Here is a 21,636-nt window from a genome sequence, read left to right on the forward strand (position 1 = left end):
AGATGCTAGAAATACTGAGATCTACTTTGGTTGTAGTGTCGTGGTACTTGATTTCTGTGCATTTATTTGGGTTTATCTTCATTTTTTGGCACTTTGATACATCTCTTTACTTGATATTGATGTTAAAAGGAATAATTTTGTGATCCAAATCTCTTGGAAGAAATAATGAGTGAGATTATGTGTGAAGTCCATTTTCCTCGAAAAATTGAAATATAGAAATTTACTTTTCTAGTTTATTGACTATGGTGGATTATAATTCTTGATTTTTTCTGTTTTATTTCCTTTTCTGTTTTGTGAAGTAGCTTCCTGATTAGTTACTGTGCCTTTTTCCTATCTATAACAAAGTTTCTCTAAAATTTAATTCATCATTGTTTCACAGGATTTGGAGGCTATTCTTACTTGTATGAGCCACTTTGGTGGGTGGGCATGATAACAAGTAAGTATAATCTGATTAGTTTTCTGACTACTAATCATATATTTTGATTTTGTTTTGAACAGAATATAAAATAGTGCACATATTATGAAATCCTGGCAAAAACTATGAGCCCTGGTCAATAATTTTGTTCTTTATGGGCAACATAGGTTGTGAGAACTTTAGACACTATTGAAGCCCTCATTTAAAATTCTGAGTCAATTTGAATAAAAGTTCCCTATTGATATCTTATCTACAACTTATTTTTTGAATAGCAATTGCAAAGTTAGCTAGAGTTCTCCAATAAACTTCCTATTTGTTTGCAGTTTATAATAGTTTTTTTTCCCTTTTTTTTTTTTTCAAAGAGAACCTAAATTCTAATTCTGATGGTGAGGGCCACCTGCTATTTTACAGTGGTCGTTGGGGAAATTGCAAACTTTGCAGCCTATGCCTTTGCACCGGCAATACTGGTCACACCTCTTGGTGCCCTCAGCATCATTATCAGGCATGATGGAGAGTCCCTCAAAATCTTAATTTGATTTGCTGATGTTGTGTGTTGACCACATTGTTGTCTTGCAGTGCTGCTCTTGCTCATATCATTTTACGAGAGAGACTACACATTTTTGGAATACTAGGCTGTATTCTTTGTGTTGTGGGCTCTACAACAATTGTGTTGCATGCTCCTGCAGAACGTGAGATAGAGTCTGTGATAGAAGTTTGGAATCTTGCTACAGAGCCAGGTACTTTGCTTCCTTTAATATTTGCTCTATTCATCTGTTCTTGCCTTGAAATATCATTATTTAATGGTTAAACTACAAGTAACTGAGTTGAGTGGCTTTTGTTTTCATTCTGTTTCCAGCTTTTCTCTTATATGCAGCTCTGGTCATAACAGCTGTATTTATCCTTATATTCCACTATATCCCGCAATATGGCCAGACACACATAATGGTGTATATAGGAGTTTGTTCCCTTGTAGGTTCTTTGTCGGTATGTATTTTGCACACGGGTACTGGTAACTTTGTAATTGCTATTGTGTTTTAAATAGCATTTACTTCCTGTGTTTATATTCACAGTTTTCTCTTTGACAGGTTATGAGTGTTAAGGCAATTGGAATTGCTCTGAAGTTGACATTGTCAGGAATGAATCAGCTAATATATCCCCAAACATGGGCCTTCACGTTAATTGTAATTGTTTGTGTGCTTACCCAAATGAATTATCTGAACATGGTAATGCCCATTTCTTCTCTATTTTATTTGTTCCTGGTTTTCATCATATAAATATTATTTTGATTTTTGATGTATTTTTTGCAACTTCTCAAATCAGAAAAAATTGAATAGGCAACCAGAGTACTATATCTGTTTTTGCACCCCCAATACAATGTGCAGCTCATTTGATTGTAAATGACATGTTATCCAAGAAAATGACAGATTAAAATGGAAGAATATTTTTCTGAAGTAAAGGCCTTTTGTCCTTTCCTCTGTTAATATATTTCTCAGGGTGCTTCACAGTGCTTCTTTTGCTGATTTTAACAAAGCTGGTGGGAGTCTAATGACCCCTTTTTAATGATAAAAGGAAAAGATATCTTTGGGAAGTAAGCTTGAGGTAGAAAACAAAGGCCTTCCAGATGATTTCCGAACAAAAGAAGGATGGATAGATGCTGATGAGAAAGATCTGGGGTTCGGGAGAATGATCTACCATGTGTTTATTTTGGCTGATAAATTTACATTTGCATTGCATGAAACTTTATGCTTTCATAGTGGATAATGATGGGTCCCATAAAACCTAGGGACATTTTCACAAGCAAGGTCATCGATCTTACTATTCATGTACATGCATCTCAAAAAGGCCATCAAGAGAACTTCTGCACTGCAATGTGACCAAAATGGCTATGGTTTTCTCTTTGTGAATATGTGAAGCTGTAGTGGGGCTTCATGACATTTTTATAAAGAATTTGAGGACTTTGCTTTCCCTCTTTTGGTCTTTTCTAGGTGTTTTCTTATGCAGAGCTGAAAGGTTCGAGTAGTTTCAAGGTTGTCTTGATAATAAAGTGATTGCCCCTTAGTTTCTTGATATCAGCAATGTTACTACCATGCATTGATATTATCATATGGGGGCTTGCAATTATAGATTACAGAGATTTGGATCTTTTAAATATGTTAGTGGTGAATAATGCCCCATTCCGTAAGTATTTCTAGAGAATACCGACCATGGAGATAATGTAGAGTTTTGCGGTATGGAATGGAATTAATCCAGTTGTGGGCATTTGACAGTGGTCTGATTTTGTGTCTCATAGTCTGTGTATGGAGAAATATCTACGTTAGATATGTCCTTGAGGGTAATTTTAAATTCTCGAGCTTAGTGAACCTCTTGTATAATGGAGTTGTGCTGCTGTGGACTTTCTCTCGAGATTGCTTCCCTACCTGCTGTGTTATTGTGAGCTGGGTTCTCTTCGACTTTACAATATGGGAATACTCTTATTGTGGTACTCAAAAGGAGTTATCAGTTTTATGGCTTTACTGCTGGATAACAACAGAAAGATTGATCACCTTGCTGAATGAAAATTCAAATATCTTGAAGGTGGTGTATGAGCCAGGTGATATGGTGCTTTCCATGACAAAATATACGAATATGTTCATGGGAAGTAAAAAATCATTTGGGAAAAAAAAAACAAATGATTTGCAAACCCCTCATCATTGCTATGGATGGTGACAGCTCTTTGGTCTACTTGGTTTTGTATTAGAATTTGTTTGCTGCTATTGACTACTTATAATGTTTTTGTAACCAAGCTTGTGAGACATTTTATGTTCTGTTGGAATAGGTTCAATTGTTTTGTTTGTTCAGTTGCCATGTCATTAAACTTTATTCTCTGTGCTTTTTCTCTGTGGCTTTGATCTATTCTTGCCTACATTTTGATAAGTACTCTCTTGGCATTAACCTGTGATCAACCATCCTCCTTTTCACCAGCCACACAAGAACTTCTTAAAGTTATCTATTTTGTTATATTTCTTATTTATTTATTATTTCCTGTTATGCAGGCGCTTGATACTTTTAACACGGCAGTTGTCTCTCCCATATACTATGTGATGTTCACATCACTTACCATTCTAGCTAGCGTGATCATGTTTAAGGTAAATTCTTCAGCCCGACTGGTAGTAGCATAAAACTCTCTGTTGATTTATGAACATGTTATATTTTATTTAAAGAGTTAAGAGCAGTTACTTTAACATGTTTGTGGATTGAACTTAAATTTACTTATGGTTGAAGATAATTTTTTTCTAATTAGGACTGGGATAGGCAGAATCCAACCCAGATTGTCACGGAAATGTGTGGATTTGTTACAATCCTTGCAGGAACTTTTCTTCTTCACAAAACCAAGGACCTGGGTGATGGTATGCTTCATTTTTGTTCTCATTAGCCCTTTATTATCCATCTTATAGTTGAGTTAAAATATTCCTAAATATGCTATTTCTTGGCTCTGGGACTTTGTTGGCGTGGTCATCACTTGCCATCTTAATGGGCAATAGAGATATTTACTGCTTTGTTTTGACATTCTGGGCATTAAATTCATCACGTCATGAAAACAGGTTCAAGTTTGACACCGTCTATGTCACTACGATTATCGAAGCATGCGGGTAACGACGACTTGGAATCCGAGGGCATCCCTCTTAGGCGGCAGGAGTCACTGAGAACACCGTGATATTCATATATTCTTTGCTTTCATCTCTGCCATTCATACAAACATCAAACTCTGGGGAGGAACTGACATCAACTTGTATTTGGATCCAATCATTTTAATGGTGATCCTTTTTACCGGAAACGGTAGAGGATGATATTTTTGTTTTGCTTGTCCCCTGTTTCGGCTTCACGAAGAGATTCCTAGATTTCAGCTACTGCATATTTTATACCGTTTCTCCCTGGTGCATACAGAAGGGATTGCCAAATGTAATTTTGAGCCTGTTGGTTGTATACTGTATTCTTCCTACAGATGATGTATCACTTGCTTCATTTTGCTGAGAATCAGTGGATATTTTCCCAAAGTTGTGAACTGAATTTTCAGAAATACTAATGAAAGCAAATCTTTAACAAATACGACATTTAACTCTTAAAACTTATATGATCAAATCTTTCAGGTTATGAATAATTTCAGGTACAAGCAAAAGCTATCTAAATTTGTCCTTTTGGCTACAGAAGAGCCATGGTGTTTCCAATATCACAAACATGAAAAGCAAAACTCAACTCTTTTCTCGCACTTATTTTTTGTATTAGAGTATTACTAAAATCTCATCAATAATGCTGCTTCTTTTCCATCGATGGCTGAATTTCTATAATTCTATGGCATCAGCTTATGGTTGCCTGTGTTAACTACAACAAAGTGAATGGTACATCAATCGTTTCTGCTGATGTTTTCTTCCACCAGACAATACAGAAGAGAAAGACCAAATCATCATTGGAATTCCAGAACATCATCTCCCATCACTTTCCTATTTGCTTTAGAAGGCCAGAGACTGAAGCACAATGAGTTGAGTTGTTATTGCATTTCTCACAGCATGACTGCAGCAATTCAATGGCCTTTCGGCACCTACACCAATTCAGAACTTAAATTAACAATGAATATAAACAGAAGTAAAAAAAACTTTTTTTTTGTGGGGGGGGGGGGGGGGTCAAAATGGAAGAAAATGCCGCAACCCAAAAAACCATTGGATGATGCCAAACAATACTTTGGTCTGGACTGACAAAACTTCATCTTCTAAATAATTAGGTAAAATTGCACAAAGCAAAGAGCATGGCTTCAAGGGCAGGCAAGTTTGAAAAGAACATCTAACTTAAGTGAGATAAAAAGGCATTGGTCTACTGGATATAAACTTTCTAATCAACTTGTTATAGGTATATCCACATGTGATGATCAGAATCGAGCATAACTAAGCTTTATCATACATGCACAATAAGAATTGGCACTATGCACACCAATATGTATACAACTAAACCACTTTCTCAGTCCCTCACTAATTCATACTCCTACAAGCACCCACACTTCACCGTTTGATCAGCTGGAAGCTCCGGGCTGTCACAAAACAGTTGTGGCACAGGAAATTTTTTGAGGGGATCACAACACATAAGACAGTCCTCAAAGCTATCTAGCAGGTGAATACAGAAATGATTTAAAAAAAAAAAAAGAAGCCAGCACGACAGTCCCTCAAACATGAAGAACCAACTTTTTTCCTAGTGTAGCTTGTTCTTAATCTTATCAAACCCTCTCGAAAATGATGCCCCATAGAATGTTCACAGGAATCTGGAATCCACCATGCTGAACAAGCTAATGAGAGACAGAGACAGATGCACAATGAGTCAACTGCACAAGGCCATGGCGGCATGCCGCTTGGTTTCCGAAAAACTGAGCGGCTTCACAATTTCAAATAACATTGCGATAATATTTAGCTGGAAACATGTTCATTAAAACAGACGAGTCGGAAGAAAACGGGTAGAATGAAAATTTACAACGTCAAATGCGTAACACCTGGAGCCAGTGGGACTTGACTACTGACTTAGTGACTTCCAACAATAGTAAAACATGAAACAGAGTGACAGATTCACTTGAGAGACAAAAGGAACAACTAAAAAATATCCGAACAACAAGAAGCACCAAGTTTCTTTGTAGGGAGGTATAATTAGAAATTGCTTGGTTTGGCAAGACCCTTATAATAACATTATTAATGAAAAATGAAGCTAAAACTTTTTTTTTTTTGGAGTAGCCATGACATTGACCGTTCATTCAATTTCACATAAATGAAGCCTCCATAATTGACATTACTCTCTTAAAAAAAAAATATGTAACCTATGAAACTAAACATGCCAAAGCATCAAAATCTTTACATTACCTCTTTTATGAAAATCGAATTTCTACAAGCCTAAATTTGTATTCTTTTGATATTAGTGAAAGATTCTTCAATATAATCGAATTTAAATGAAAACCCATATAAGCTCAAATGACGGAGGGAAAAAAAATGTTACCTTTGAGGGAGAAAGTTGTTTTTGGTGAGACAAGCTTGAATGTCACAAGCCTCTTTCTTGCATGGCTCTTTGCTGGGCTGTGCCATCTTTGTTTGATCACCCTTTCTTCGTCTCCCCAGAAACTCACGTTAAGAGAGAAATTGTTCTGGTTTTGTACTTTTAAAGCTCGTATTGAACCGAACCGACCTTCTCAAATTGCCACGTCATTGATGAATTAGTTTATTGTTAACTAATTTTTATTTTAGAAAAACAATTTATCTTAAAGAATTTTTTTTATACTTTTTTAATTACATGAGATTACTGCTCAAAGTACAACTCATATTATTTGAAGTTATAACTGATGACTAACTATATCAATGTTTATGGAGTTCTGCTCATATTTTTAAAAATTATAATTTATGACTAATTATATCAATACTTATGGAGTTTTGTCCAAACTTTTAACTCTCATTAATATTCGAGGGATGTCTAATCCACTTACACTTGAATAAAGAAGACTATCTTCATTCAATTATACATTATTATTACGGAAGAAAATATGTCTATATTGTGTTTTTTCTCCCTTACTTAATTATACATTATAATTAATGAATGAAATACGTCCACATTGCATTTCTTATCTATTACCTTAGATTTTTAACTGTCATTAATATTCGAGAGATGTCTGCTCCACTCATACTTGGGTAAGGGAGAAGACTACCTTCACTTAATTATACATTATAATTAAGAAATGAAATACGTTCATATTATATTTCTTCTCCCTTACCCAATTATATATTATAATTAAGAAATAAAATACATCCACATTATGTTTGTGGGGGGTTCGAACTGCTGCCCTCCAAGCCCTAACCTTATATTTTTTATACTTAAAAGTATGCTTTAAATTATTTTATATTGTTATTGTAAATTCGTTTTAGAGATAGATACCGATATTCATTATTGGTCTCTCATTATTTTAACTATTATGATATAAAAAAATAAGTATTTTATTTCTTATTTAAAAAAAATAAGAGATAGATAAATATAATGGCGATGTCATAACTTACAACTTATAAATTGTAATATAAAATTTGATCTCCATTGATGTGATATAAATACGTGTGATTTATCAATAAAATGTAATATGCCACATTATTTAAGAAATAAGTTTTAGATCATATCTATAATGCAATCATAATAAAATAATAATTTAAAATAAGAAAAAAGTCATGATAATTAATCGCTAAAAAACTTATTTGATAAGTTAGTAATTCTAAATCTTTTTATAAAGTTGAAACTCAACATCCACGTGGACCAATGAGAATTCAGAAGTTCAGCACATTGTGTAATCAGGAGGAGTTCAAAATTCAAACACAACTCCAATAAGCAGACATCGAAAGTTCGAAACTTGTTTATGTTGTAAAATAATTAAAGTCTCTCACATTGTCTCTTGCTTTTGAGTTTTGACAATGGAAACTTCAACAAATTTGCCATTAATAAACCTTCTCAAAACTAAATCAAAGCAAGCTTTGGTACTCTATCTCGAGGGTCTCAGAGAAGCTTGTTGTCTTCACAGAGTCGTTATTCTATGTCGCAGGTTTCACATAATCTTACCACTTAAAAAAAATTAAAAAATCTCGGTTTCAGTTATAAACTTGTAATTTAACTTTTTTTTTTCGGATTGCAGGTCGACGAAACTTTTGATTAGAACGGGACAGTGTTTTCTGTTGAATGGCTTTATTTTCTTGGGCAGGTAACTAAGTTATTGTCATTTCTCTATGTGGGTTTGTTTTAATTTTGATGAATTTTAGCTCTGTTCGTTCAAATTGTGTAATCATTAGGGACTTTAATTGGGTTAGTGTTGTAATTTTGTTTCGAGCTCCCATAGTTTATGCCGACAATGGCTGTAATAAGGAACTCTTTTATATGGGTAGTTGTGTAGTTTATGTAATTTCCTTTCCGTGTGTTTACTTATGTAATTTTGCTTCTCTTTTTGATACCCTGAAATCGCCTGATCTTTCTTATGAGCTCCCCGAGTTGATACCCTATTATTTCCAACCTTTCAAGAGGGTCGGTATTGCTCCTTATTTTCAGAAAATAGTGTAACAAATTTTGATGGAATGGTGTAAAATGGTAATTAGCACAGGTCGAAGTCCTGTATGATAGACCGGAATGACTTGGAATTGTAGGAATCTCATTCCTAGATCATCTCTTGTGGTCGGTGTTTGCTACTTTTCTTTTTTAAACCGATTATGGTTGACTTAGGTATTATTTCTCCCATAATGAACATAGAAAAGTTGAGGGATTTCTCCTTATCAAGAAAATATATAGATATATTCTCCCATAAATTGGGTAATTTTATTCCTTGGGATAAGCTGGTGCGCGTTTTCTGTCTCCTGACAGATTCAAGACTGATATATGTTTACTCCTTGTTATGAGTTATTTAATAATATTTTGTCTTAGTGGGTTCCTATTTTCTTTCCTATCCATCCAGTTTGAGAGAATTCATTTTGTTAAACCCTGAGAGAGATTATGCAGTGCTCCCTTTGCCATTGCTTTCCATCTGCTGTTCCCACAAATGGGTTGAGGTCTCTCTGCTCACTCTTGTACTCCGGTCCTTCCAACATGGGACACTATTAGATTCACTTTAGAGTTCTATCTGGAGAAGGAATGTTGGGGCTGTGGATTGTAGGGTTTGAGGCTTTGTGCTCATACCATTCTGATCATATCTCATATTCTAACATAAATCCTTTTAACCATTTGTTTCTCATTTTTGCCATGGATATCAATGTGTCTGTTCTAGTTTATATTTTCATCTATTGATAATTAATTTATTCATGCTTAAACAATGCAATGAACAATTGATCTATCTGACTATCTCAATCTTTTTATATGCAGTATGTTCGTCCTAAAATCAGCAGTCATCCCGTTTCTGTTGTGGATATTACCTGATCAGTGCTCACAGATTAGATCTCAAGAACTTTGCTTAGACAGCGGAATACTGAAATTTTATTCATTCTTACGCCTTGCTCTCATACAACTCCTTTATGTAAGTATGGTGCTGATCCCATGTCAGTTGTTCAATATTCGTACTCATTTAAAATCTCTAATAACTCTTTGATATAATTTCTGTCCGTCAGCTGATTGTATGGAAATTAATTAATTTTATAATGGGAAATTGAGTAACCTTGCATTTGTTGTCGAATATTCTGCATGGCATTTTAAGAATACTGAGCGTTTATGATTTCTGTAATTTTAGTTGAATGAGGACGTACAGTACTTATAAGTTGGTAAGATGACACTTCATTTTTGTTAATTTATGAACATAAAGAAATTTCACTTCTTTCAGTTATATTTTCTGTGAATTTTTCTAGGTGTAGTCACTTTTTCAACTAACTTTTACCGGGTATGTTTGCCTCTTTTGTCATTAACTGCAGATATTTTGGTTTTACCCGCTGTACGTATTCAGCATTGTTCTAAGTACTCTCTGGTATCATCTTCCCTTTAATTCTGCCTTTTATGGTTATGATTTGTTGATAAAGTATTTATCTTCATTTTTCACCTGGATCACTATTGCTATATTGACCATTGACAGGGGACATTTTCATGTCCTTTTTTAGCCCTTATTGATGCATTTAAGTAATTATAGATTGTTCCATATAATTTATAATTGTAGATTTTGAAGGCTTCTGATTCTTAGCATATTTAATATCACTGGTAATATTGGCTGATCCAAATTTAATGATACAGCTACTTCCAGTTGGTCCTGTTCTGGGATCTGAAGTGGCTTGCAAGTTGCAACTAAGAAACAACATTTATTCTTAGGCCAAAACCCGCCAAGTTGATTGTCACATTTATTCATCAATTATCTCCTTCGATATTTATGCCATATATAGCAGCGGATGTAGAAATGTATAGTCTGTTATTTCACCAATTAGTATTAAATATAAAAAAGTGTATCTGTTATTTAATGTTTCTTATGCTGTTCTTCCATCCTCTTCTATTTGTAATCCGTGCTTTTTGAAAACTTGCTAATACAGGTACAATGACATTGCGAAATATGGATTTGCTGCAATGGGAAGATCAGGGCAGTCTTCCAAGGAACTGTCAAGACAAGATGAGACCTTACAAAATACAGAACAGAAGGGAAGGCTCCCTGGCCTAGGAGGGTACTGCTAGTTATTGCCATTTCTTCTCATACAAGAAACTATGTTTTATATTTAGGGTGTATGATAAATTTGTCATGTTGGTCTTCTGCAGGGTCATGATTGTAATAGGAGAGCAAGTGTACTCAATGCTTCTTTTGAGCTTCTTCTTTGTTGAGGTGATAAAATTTATCTTTCTGTTTCAGTTTGCCATAATGAGAAAAATATGTTCGGGACTCTTGGCAGATATAAAATGCCATTGATCTGCAGAAAATACCTTTCAGATGACAATTTTCATAGTCTGGGAATATTGTGCAGGTTAATGCTATCGGATTTCTACCCTACATTGGGAAGGGATTTAATTTCCTTCTTCTTTCCTGGATGTATGCCTATTACTGTTTCGAGTATGTAATGAATGTCTACCTGTTGTTTAATGTTTTACTTTCTGTTGTCTATATAATTTGCTAATTTGGCTTCTCACTTAGGTACAAATGGAATTTTTCAGAAGTGGGTCTGGACAAGAGGCTGGACTTCTTTGAATCTAACTGGGCCTTTTTTGCTGGTTTTGGTAATACATACTTATTCTTGCTTCATATGATTTTCTGTTTCACCCTTCAGCAATCTACTTAGCTCCTCATATTAAATAATATGTTTAGGCACAGCTTTTCTTTATCTGCTTACATATATCTTACAGCGGATTGCGAAGCAAATAAAATCTTTGTTCGCAATTATGGTCATTGTTGGGTGTCTCAAAGTTTAATGAACATGTTAATGTGTGACAACAATTAAGAGATTGTTATATATAGCTTTTAGTTTTTACCTTGTTTGTTCCTACATTTGGGGAAATGATGACATGTTCAACATTAATAGTCCCTTATTGGCTTTGCAGGGAGCCCTTGTGTCTTGGCTTATTTCTTCTTCTCACCTCTGGTAGCCTATGGGGTCATGGCCATACTCTATCCATTGGTACAGCTTGACAATTTCCTTTCCCTTTTCAACCGCCATTTTCATTTCTTTTTCTTTAAGGTGGCAGGTGCTTCAAGAAAAATTCACTATTTTTGTTGTGGTACTAATTGATTTGTATTTAAGTTTGTTCTTACTGCAACGGCATCAGGGGCGGAAGAAGTTATTTCTTCAAAAAGAAGATCATGGAAAGGTGCTGGATTTGGGAGACTTCCGATATTTTATGTAGCAGACGCTCTATCGTGAGTTATCCATGCTAATGCTAATATCTATTACTTACAAGAATTTATCTTTTTTTTTTTTGCTTTTTCCTTTGAATTTCATTTGATGTCTATGCTACTAGCTTTTAGTGATTACTATCTCAAGTAATTATCATATCTGATGGCAAAACCATGTTAATGTGAGTAGTCATTTTGAGAAGATGTTACAGATTGTTGACTAGAAAACCGGCTTGATTATTTCATATAAATATCTCAAGTAGGCATCTTCAAAGGGGTTTGCTTTGGGGATACGATTTTCCAAAGTTGGTTTGTCCAGGTTGTTTTTGAACCCCTGACCTGGTTGAATCCAGTGGTCTTTTGCCTCAATCCAATACCTTGGGATTTGATTTTCCTATAATTACTTACTCTCATTTCCTGGAAACTATTGATTCAGTGATCTAAACAAATACAAAATAAATGAAAAAATTGATCACACACTTGCTGTGATGAAAGTTGTTTATGATAAGATGTTTTTTGCTGATAAATTCATGGCTGTATAAACTGAGGAAACCAGCGTCTTTTCAAGTATTGATATGATCATCGGAGGCTGATCTTGCCGAATATTGTTGCTCTGTAGGATGAAGGTCTTGTCTTTCTTCTCCTTCGACTCTCAACAACAGATACAAGACGATAAGGCGCTCTAACAACTTCTGGCTTGAAGCTACACGATTTATTATCTGTAAGTCAAGTACATATCAGGTTTAAATCAAATGCTGCAGAAATTCGTCGCATAAAATTTCATGCTGTTATCACTTATGCGATACAGATACATTGCAAGCTGATGCCATGAGAATTTCTGTAAAAATGAAAAAAAAAAAAAGAAATTATGTAAACAAAGTAAATTTGTGAATTAGGACTTACACTTGTGTGTATGTATATATGTATATAAAGGCTTATTTAATGAAAACTTGATATGTATAAAGTATTGTTCTTTGCTTTGTTTATCCATCTCACACTTTTTACCTGTCGTTTTAAAGTATATTTATAAAAATATTCGCATGATGGATCCCAATGTGGAAGCACATTAATTTGCACTTTCTTTACAAAACCAACTCCACTTTATTTTTCAATTTAATTAATGTTCTAAACCTAACGATGTACTGTACGCTATTATTATTTTTGAAAAAGTAGTAAAAAGGTATTTTTTTAATTGATGCAAAAAAAATATATTAATGAGTAGATCTATGAGATTACGAAAAAGTTAGTGGACACCAAATTATTGAATACGCTTTATCGTAAGAGTCTGCTCTCATAAGGTCATTTTTATTTATTTATTTGGACACGTTATTAAATTATATGATTTAACAAGGTTAGTGGAGACATGCTAATTGTTATTAAATCATATAATTTTATAGTGAGTCAAACATTAAATCTATTATTTCATATGCTTTAATAGTATATTTGTATAAAAAAAAAAAAAGAGGACGTCCGCACCTAAAAACTTTCTACATTCTTAAATGATAATTCTATGATTCAATTCGATTTAGAGAGAACAAAGTTGGACCAAAATTGTATTAAATTTAGTTCATTTTAAATCGAATATATGGTGATTTCAAAAACTAATTTGAATCAAAATTTAAAGATCGTATTTATAAATACTAAAATGAACTGATTTCTCACGTCTAAATCAAAGCAAGAGGTGAATGGTAGAATCCATTAAATTTGGAGCTGGATACCTAATACAATTGAAAAAAAAAAAATAGAATAAGGTTTGCTACTTAGGATTGTATTTGATATAAAGACACAACTTAAATCATCTTTTGATAAATTGTAAAATGTTAGGGACTCTTGTGTTATTAATCCTTCAATTGGAAAACAGAACATAAGAGGAACGGCAACGCAAATCCACGCGCTTTCCTTTACAGCGAGAAGCGCACTTAGCAGTCTAATGATTGGTGCACGTGAAGCGCGTCGTGTCTCAAATTTTTTTACCCTCTTAACGCTCGTAACACTATTGCTCCGTGATCATCGCCACATCAAGACAAATCAATCCTGACCGTCCACTCACAGATATGATGATGATTGCCCTTTAGTTATTTATTTATATTTAAATACTTAGGTCAAATATATGTAATTGTATCTTTATGTACTACATATTTTTTAAAATATTTAGTTAATTCCAAATTTGGCCTTATGCTGCGGAAATTGCGGAATAATATAATAATAAGCGATTCCCAAAATTTTATATCTAGATGCATAATCTTAGCATAATGTCGTCTATTATTATAATGTTATATTTGGTTGTGTGTGTATTTATATATAGATATGTGTGTATCTATATAAATTATAAAACATGAACATTATATTGCAAGAATGGTTTTCAATTAGGTTTTACTTAGAAACTATAGAATGACTTTCAATTTTTCATCTTTATGATTACAATATAGTTATTCTTTAATTGGTATTCAAAAATAGGGAAAATAACAATGTTATTCTATAGTTTGACTTGATAAAATTATTACAGAAATCTTGTTTTTAAAAATAGTCGCATGTATTATTTTCTAAATACATATAACCCCCTTTGGTATTTAGAAATGATCACACAAATTCTTATGATTAGTTAAAAAAGAGAGTGTGTGTTTCCTAAAATGAGTTTGTGCGGCTATTTTTTTATACTTTAGGATATTGTTGATCATTTCATCACACCATGAGATTAGAACTGTATTTTTTCTTAGAAATAATATTTTCCCTAAAAATAATATTGAATGTCAATGAATTCCATCATTTGCAATCAGCCAAAAATTGATCGTGCGTATTTGTATAAATTACAATAAACGCGGTAATTACAATCAACAGTAGTTCATATATATGGATCTAAGACATGCACTACACCTACATTACAAAAATAAACTCAAATCTAAACTAAACCTAAGCCATGCATCTTCATATATCTCCTTCCTTTGGCTAAAAAAGGAAAAGAATAATTAACAAAATGTTGAGAAAATCTACTAAGTTAAGAAAACCCACAAGAAAAAAACAAAGAAGGAATGGAATATCATAATTGAATCCTAAAAGAATTCATTTCTTCAAGGCATGTCCTCAAATGGTCCTTGAAGCAAATCCAATTCTTTCGTAGCATTAGCATAAAGTTGATTGGATTAAGCAAAATCATGGGATAGGCTTGATGTGATCTTTATGTGAAGATTTGCACTTTTAGGTATTGAAAATTTTCCACGCGTTCAAGTGGATAAATAATATGCATGGCTTCTCTTTTAGTCCAACATAATTGATTCTTTGTAATCTTTTGTTAGGCCAAGGATAACTAAAAAAAGAAATTAAAAAAAAAAAAAGGGAGACAGAACATATTTATATTGTCCTATGGCTCTATGAATATTCTTAGCTTCTTTCATATATGATCTATATCATTCTTTATAATTTTTGTTTATTTATTTATTAATTTATCTTTTCAATAGATTAAAAATTATATCCTTGTTTTGTTTGAAATATATCAAACAATTTCAACCTCTAATCTATAGTAAAGGTGAATATTTTAGAAATTTATTATTCTTTAATACAAAAATATAAAGACTAAACATTTATTAATCTCAAAATTTAAGGTCGTCCAAACAAATTTTTACCATAATTGAATGTTATATGGGAGATTCAACAAAAATAGAAAGTACCCATAATTCCAAACAGGATGACTCATGTATGAACACCAAACCCAAGGGGTCAAGGTTCAGATAATAGAAATTAGGGGACCTAATGTGAAACCCGAAGACGAGAAAGCCAATCTGAGGTAACTGAGTCGTTCACTTGATCACTTCTCAGTGACTGTAAAAGTGAATTTAAGAAACAAAAGCCAAGGAGTTGATTCAATAGTTCCAATATCGAGCTCAGTGAGTCATTCTTAGTTCATTCACAAAAACTCAAGAAACAATTTATAAAAGCTAGTAGAAGCTAGGGACATTGCCTGACGGCAATAGCCTATTCCCTTTGTTTTTTTCCTTTTTGGGTGTATTTTTTTTTTCCCTCCCTTTCAATTTTATGGAATCTTGATCTTTTCTACGATAATTAACATTAAAAAAGAAAAAAAAAAGAATCAACGCATCCAAGAAAAGTGAACTTCCCGGAAACCAGGGAGTTTTTTCTGGGGAAGTGGAGGCCGCTTTTAAAGACAAATCAAACATGCCCCATTACAAAATTTTGATTAAAAAAATTAAGCAGCCACTAATAATTAAAGACATAATTAAAATACTTATAATTGCCTCTATATATTTTACAATAATCCAGCAGCAAGCCACATTGAAAGTTTGAATTAATCTTGGAAGATAAAATAAACAAATGGCTGTGCAGAAGGTGAAACTGAAACCTGCTGACTTATTACTTTATATGGGTAATAAAAGTAAATTTCTGGCTTTGTTTTTATTTTTGTCTCATGTAATATATATATATATTATTGGTGTAGTTGGTTTCTTTCAAAATCTTGGTATGCAACTGGGTTTCTTTTGCACTGTTCCCCTGCCATTTCCTTGAAACAATATATGAAAAGCAATTTCTTGGGTACCTTTCAATTTTTTTCTTCTTGTTGGTGCATTTATGAGACAAAGCAGAGCTTTAGAGAATGTAGAGATGAAGAAAAATAACAACTCAAACAAATATACAAAAATAATTGAGCTTTCCTTTTGTTTGTTCCCATAAATTCTTTTTTGTTTTCCCTTAATTACAAAATTAACAAAAGCAAATAATTATATATATAAAAAAAACTAGTAATAACACAAACAAATATGAAATATCCTCCTATACAATCACTCTCTCTAAATCTATTCCCCTATTGGTGGTAGTCCCTTTGGACAAAAACAAAACTAACCAATTACAATCTCAAACTCCTCACATCAATCTAATAAAAATCCCAAAAAAAAAAAAAAAATAGAAATAACAACTAGAGCTAGAATAATGTCTCTCCTCATTTGAATCATCCCACAAGGAATTTTTTTTTTTCCCTCTCTAAAGCACTCAATTCAATTCATCACACATTGAAACTTCCCCAAATCTGCAAAAAAAACAATTAAGCACTAGTGAAATATATGAATTAAGAGAGGCTAAATGCAACACACTAACCAGTAACCAACTCATTAATCTTGTAATGATGAAATTCTTGTGTCATTGGGAATTATTTGGATCTTCATCTCCTCCACTATCACTCCCCTGAGGCTGCTGCTGTTGATGATGTTGATGGTGATGGTGATGCTCCATTGGATTGTTTTGTTCAGCAGTCATATTCATGTTCATATTTAATCCTCCAGCTCTTGAATAAACAGCATTGAGAGCAGCTAACATTCCCAAATTTGACTCATTCATCCCCAACCCAAGTTGCTGTGATGGTTGCTGCTGATGCTGATGCTGATGCATTAACATCGAACCTAACTGTAAAGGATTAGCTGCCCTCCCAGTTTGAAACTCAAGATTCCCAGTTGGTAAATTGAATCTTGGCACAAAATGCAATGGTGCTTGGAGGGTTGTAGCTGTTGACGGTGTTGCTGCTGCCACGGGATGTTGGAAAGGCCAAATCTGCGGCTGCGGCTGCGGCTGCTGCTCCGATGGACCAGCACCAGCCGCCGCACCTGATGCCCCCGTCACCATCCAAAAAGTACTCCCGGCCCCACTGCTGGGCGGCCCCGGCGTCACCGCCCACATAGGTGTAGCCGGCAAAACTTGCTGTTGCTGCTGTTTGTTTTGCATTTGTTTTCTCCTTTCTTCTCCACCTCCACCGCTCTCACCTTGTGACTGATCATTGTTATTTCCATTGTCGTTGCTGCTATTGGTATGATCATCTTTGAACAAATCCTCCCTGAAACGCTTTCTCATATAATTCTCATTAGAATTATTGTTATCCCCACCTCCGCTTTCACTCGGAAGCGCTTCCGCAATTTGGTCAGCTGTCATCAAATGGTGCTGCTGTTGCTGCTGTTGATGATGAAACCCTAACAAAGCAGTATGAGGAAACCCTTCTTCGTACTGCGGATGAGGATGATGAGGGTGGTGATGATTATGATGCTGAGCCGCCGCGGCCAAGGCCAAAGCGCCGTGAAAAGAATGGGGAGCGGATTTTGAAGGCGGAGCGGACAAGGTGGATCCGCTGCTCCTTAACGAGACATTCAGGGTTGAGAAATTGGCGGGGATTGTGCCGGTGCCGGTGGCTGCTATGATAGCAGGCTCAGCTTGTTGTAACAGCCACTCGATCGTTTCCCCATCAGATTTGTGCCCGAGTTCTCTTGTCAGCTGAAAAACCCTAGCTGCACATGTTGCCGGCATTCTTATCCTCCGCCCCCGCCCGTCCACCTTCGTGTGTCTGTCCTTCGTCGACCGCTTCACCGGAGGAGGAGCAGTCGTCGTCGTCGTCGTAATAGCAGTCGTTGTACTCGTAGAAGCAGTAGCAGTCATGTTTAAATTCTGTTGATTGTTAGGTGCAGGAGTGCTACTAGATCTGGTGGCGATTGCCAGGGAGGCGTCAACAACAGCATGCTGAGTTGGTGGGACCGGATTCGTTGACGAGGGAGAAGATAACGTCAACGAAGAGGACGACGATAACGAAGAAGAGGATGAGGAGCCAGTGGTGGAGGACGAAGCAGTGGTACTTGAAGACGATGTAATAACATGAACAGCACCTCCACTTCCTCCTCCTCCTCCTCCTCCTCCGCCATGTGAAAGGCCAGCTTGGATTGATATGGAGCTTATGAACGGTACTGATCTGCCATCAAACTGTTGCTGTGGAAGATGAAGGTGGCGGTGGTGCTGCTGCTGACGTTGAAGCTCAGCAGCAGCAGAAGCAGAATTGGTGGTGGTGGTGGTGGTGTTTTGCTTGTTGCTTTGCAAATCTGTTGTAAGTTCCATTCGGTGGGTGGGGTTGCTTGTGGGCTAGCAAACTAGCAAAGTTATTTTTTTTTTTCAGGATTTTTTTTCCCTTTGGAGAAAGAAAAAAATAAAAAATAAAAATTATTCTTTTGTTGGGTTTTGAGAACTGAAGTTTATAGATGGTTTCAAATTCATGATCAACTCATAAGTAAATTTTCATTTTTTCTTCTTTTTTTTTTAAAAGGAGAGAAAAAGAAAGTGGTTAATTAGAATCTTGATAAGGGTTGAGTGTTGTGTTGCTGTTTTAAATAGTGGGGTTTGTGTTTTCTTGATTTGTGATTGACTGTTGTCTGTTTGCTTTGATCAGTTTTGAGCTGCTTCAAGAAAGAGAGAAAGATAGTGGCTGGCTTTTGTTTGTTTGATAGGAAAAAACAGGTTGGGGGGGGACCTTGAGGAGAAAGAAAGTGACAAAGAAAAATGAAAAATGAAGTAAAAATTAAAGTAATAAGCAAAAGAAGTCCACTCGTGGGGTCTTGTTTTGTAACAAGGAATGTTAATTTTTTTAATTTTTAAAAAAAATTTTTTGGTCTTTGTTATGACACATAAACATACCATGTACCAATGCAATGCTTTGAAGAACAAAAGTAAATTAAAAGAAAAAAAAGATGTTTTTCACTCGGTAGTTTTGTAGTCTTAACATGTGTGTGAATCGTCCATGGGTTATGTTTGAAATATTATTATTTCGTTTACCGACATAGTATTTATAATCAGAAAATCTCGTAAGGGGAATGTTCTTTAAATTTTTGAAGAACAGGAAAATAATTTTCTTTTAATTTCCTTCCAATACATGTTAAGTTCCCTAGCAACATTGTGGTTAATTACTACATGAAATCTGTTGAAACTCTAGTTTAGATATGAAAACAAAGAGTATCTAGTGAAAATCTATTAAATTTTGTGGAAGCAGGAAAATGCTATTAATTTTGAAGAAATTAATACAAATTTAATTTTCCTCATTACGTTTGTTATTATTATTATTATTTAATTTTATCTTACTTTCCCAACGAGTTTATGTACTCTAACTATATTGTATAGATAGCTCTGTTATAACTCGATCGTTAAATAAATTTGTTATCACATAATATAGATATTAAGATACATAACAATTTAGATTTGACTTCAAATAATTAGAAAAAAAAATTCTTATGTATTATATAGATAGATAGTTTTGCTATGATAAGACTTGTACATAGATAGCTCTGCTATGACTCCATCGTTAAATAAATTTGTTATGACATAATGTAGATATTTAGATCTAGCAAGTTAGATTTAACTTTAAATAATTAAAAGAAAATTATTGTACTATTATATACTGAAAAAATTCAATACCCTATACATTTGTGGGAGATACTATAATCTACTATGACGTTTTTATTTTCCATTCTATATTTCCTTTTATCAGCTCTCTTAGCCTTTGGATAAAATGTACCTAAGTTGGATGATTTAGAAATTTGTTAAAGACCTTTCTTTGATAACTAATTTTTTTTTTTTGGGTTCCAAACAGGCCGACAGACCTTCTTCTATGCAAAGCATGTGTTTACTAATTTTGATAATAAGTTAAATAAAATCATCTAAGATAATTGATCTTACAAAAAAAAAATTCTAATTTCACATTTAAGACGATCAAGATAAACGTTAAATATAATTAACTCATAGGTTATACTTATTGCTTAATCTCAAATTATTTTTACGTAATATTAGAGCGAGCTTAAGATGACTTGTACATATTTTACGTTTTATATCGATCGACTAGCTCTAAGACAAGCTAGAAACCAAAATTATTAAATGGAAACCCTAATTCAAAAGTAAGGTGTGTTTAAACTTTATATCTTATAATAGTGTTGATTAGTTGTATTAGAGATCAAGGTTTAGGTTTAGCAAGAAATGAGATTAGGTAAAGGAAGAAAGAAAGAAAGAAATGATGTTTTTTTTTTTGAAGGCTGTGGCAATATAGTAAATAAGTGGAAGATTGTGAATACAGAGCAGCAAGCAGATAGACAGCGCAGGTAAGCATCAGATAAAGCATCTAATGCACTAGGACAGCTCATCACAACCCAACCCCACACTGTGTCTTTTATTTATTTATTCATTTAAAAATTAATTTTATTATCTGTTTTCATTTTATTAATTATATTATATATTAATTTTCTTTCTCTTTTGGTCTTATTTCAATTTGGGGCGCCCCTTACTTTTAATAATGAATGCCTTGTGTGCTTGTGAAAAGACAAAAATGCCTTCCATAGATACAAAAAGGCCAAAAGGGCAAACATTATAATATTATGAAAAATATAATAAAATAACAATAATGATAGGGACCTTAATATTTAAATTTTAACTTGAGTTTTAATATCATATATTATTCATCTATTAACTAAATAATATATTTCATAACTTGTAAACTTATTTAATCATCATTTAATGGATAAATATCATATCTCATCAGTCGGGACTAAAATTGAGACTTAAATATTGAGATTTCTATCATTACTCATAAAATAAACATCATGATGCAACATCATTAATACATATAAGTATTAAAAAATGAGATTAATTATGAGATTTATATTAATTGATTTGATTAAAAATAGGATATTTAATTTTAGATATTTATATATTTTAGGATAAGAAAAATTAAAATGTTTGGAGAAGCCACCAACTTCTGATTTGGGTGACATAACATTATCAATTTTCATTGTGATTGAAAATTTCAGTTGCTGAATTAACAAATTCTCGGTTAATAAGGCGATTTTGAATTGTTCATTCTATCTTCTTCTACAATATTGATTGGTTAATTTATAGTGATAATGATTATTATTGTGATGTAAGCTTAAAAACACATCAAAATAGCATATAATAACATCTAGAAGAGATTAATTACAAAAAAAATAAAATACATTACGTTTTAAAAAATTAGTAATGTCTTATTCTCATCTTACATCATTCTATTATTGTTAATCCTCTCAAAATTTACAGTTGAGAGTATGATGACTTTGATTGGATTTATTGACTAAATCTA

At 33.7% G+C, this 21,636-nt stretch overlaps 4 protein-coding genes across 7 annotated transcripts in view; 2 read left to right on the forward strand and 2 right to left on the reverse strand.

The window, feature by feature from the left end:
- LOC18040297 (probable magnesium transporter NIPA4) overlaps positions 1–4,501 on the forward strand; it is a 5,672-nt gene extending 1,171 nt beyond the window's left edge. The window contains exons 2-9 of the mRNA XM_006431660.2: positions 380–436; positions 827–917; positions 992–1,152; positions 1,272–1,399; positions 1,501–1,638; positions 3,448–3,540; positions 3,696–3,801; positions 3,997–4,501. Of these exons, the coding sequence (XP_006431723.2) occupies positions 380–436; positions 827–917; positions 992–1,152; positions 1,272–1,399; positions 1,501–1,638; positions 3,448–3,540; positions 3,696–3,801; positions 3,997–4,109 (887 nt within the window). The 3' untranslated portion in view covers positions 4,110–4,501. The remainder of the gene's footprint in view (positions 1–379; positions 437–826; positions 918–991; positions 1,153–1,271; positions 1,400–1,500; positions 1,639–3,447; positions 3,541–3,695; positions 3,802–3,996) is intronic.
- Positions 4,502–4,514: 13 nt separating this feature from the next.
- LOC112098250 (cx9C motif-containing protein 4) lies at positions 4,515–6,548 on the reverse strand. Its single transcript, XM_024183948.1, has 2 exons — positions 6,422–6,548; positions 4,515–4,991 (listed from the first exon to the last, which is right to left on the reverse strand). The coding sequence occupies exons 1-2, from the start codon at positions 6,505–6,507 to the stop codon at positions 4,886–4,888; spliced, it is 192 nt and encodes a 63-aa protein (XP_024039716.1). The 5' UTR covers positions 6,508–6,548; the 3' UTR covers positions 4,515–4,885.
- Positions 6,549–7,793: 1,245 nt separating this feature from the next.
- On the forward strand, positions 7,794–13,643 carry LOC18040298 (protein EI24 homolog). Of its 4 annotated transcripts, none has more exons than XR_002905179.1 (12): positions 7,794–7,997; positions 8,088–8,153; positions 9,299–9,449; positions 9,838–9,890; positions 10,441–10,569; positions 10,661–10,724; positions 10,864–10,949; positions 11,031–11,113; positions 11,435–11,511; positions 11,660–11,750; positions 12,346–12,447; positions 13,588–13,643. XR_002905179.1 is itself a non-coding variant. In XM_024182986.1 (12 exons), exons 1-11 carry the CDS (start codon positions 7,870–7,872, stop codon positions 12,410–12,412), a joined length of 1,020 nt encoding a protein of 339 aa, XP_024038754.1. In that variant the 5' UTR covers positions 7,794–7,869; the 3' UTR covers positions 12,413–12,447; positions 13,588–13,643. The 4 variants fall into 4 exon arrangements, 3 of the variants coding, with proteins under 3 accessions (XP_024038754.1, XP_006431725.1, XP_006431724.1); XM_024182986.1 differs by having other exon boundaries at positions 11,635–11,750; XM_006431662.2 differs by lacking the exon at positions 13,588–13,643 and having other exon boundaries at positions 11,635–11,750; positions 12,346–12,690.
- Positions 13,644–16,488: 2,845 nt separating this feature from the next.
- On the reverse strand, positions 16,489–19,033 carry LOC18041750 (transcription factor TCP8). The gene has a single exon (XM_006431663.2). It carries the CDS (start codon positions 18,600–18,602, stop codon positions 16,872–16,874), a length of 1,731 nt encoding a protein of 576 aa, XP_006431726.1. The 5' UTR covers positions 18,603–19,033; the 3' UTR covers positions 16,489–16,871.
- Between the last annotated feature and the right edge of the window lie 2,603 nt (positions 19,034–21,636).

The sequence above is a fragment of the Citrus clementina genome, unplaced genomic scaffold (assembly GCF_000493195.1).
Source record: "Citrus clementina cultivar Clemenules unplaced genomic scaffold, Citrus_clementina_v1.0 scaffold_5, whole genome shotgun sequence".
NCBI lineage: Eukaryota > Viridiplantae > Streptophyta > Magnoliopsida > Sapindales > Rutaceae > Citrus > Citrus x clementina.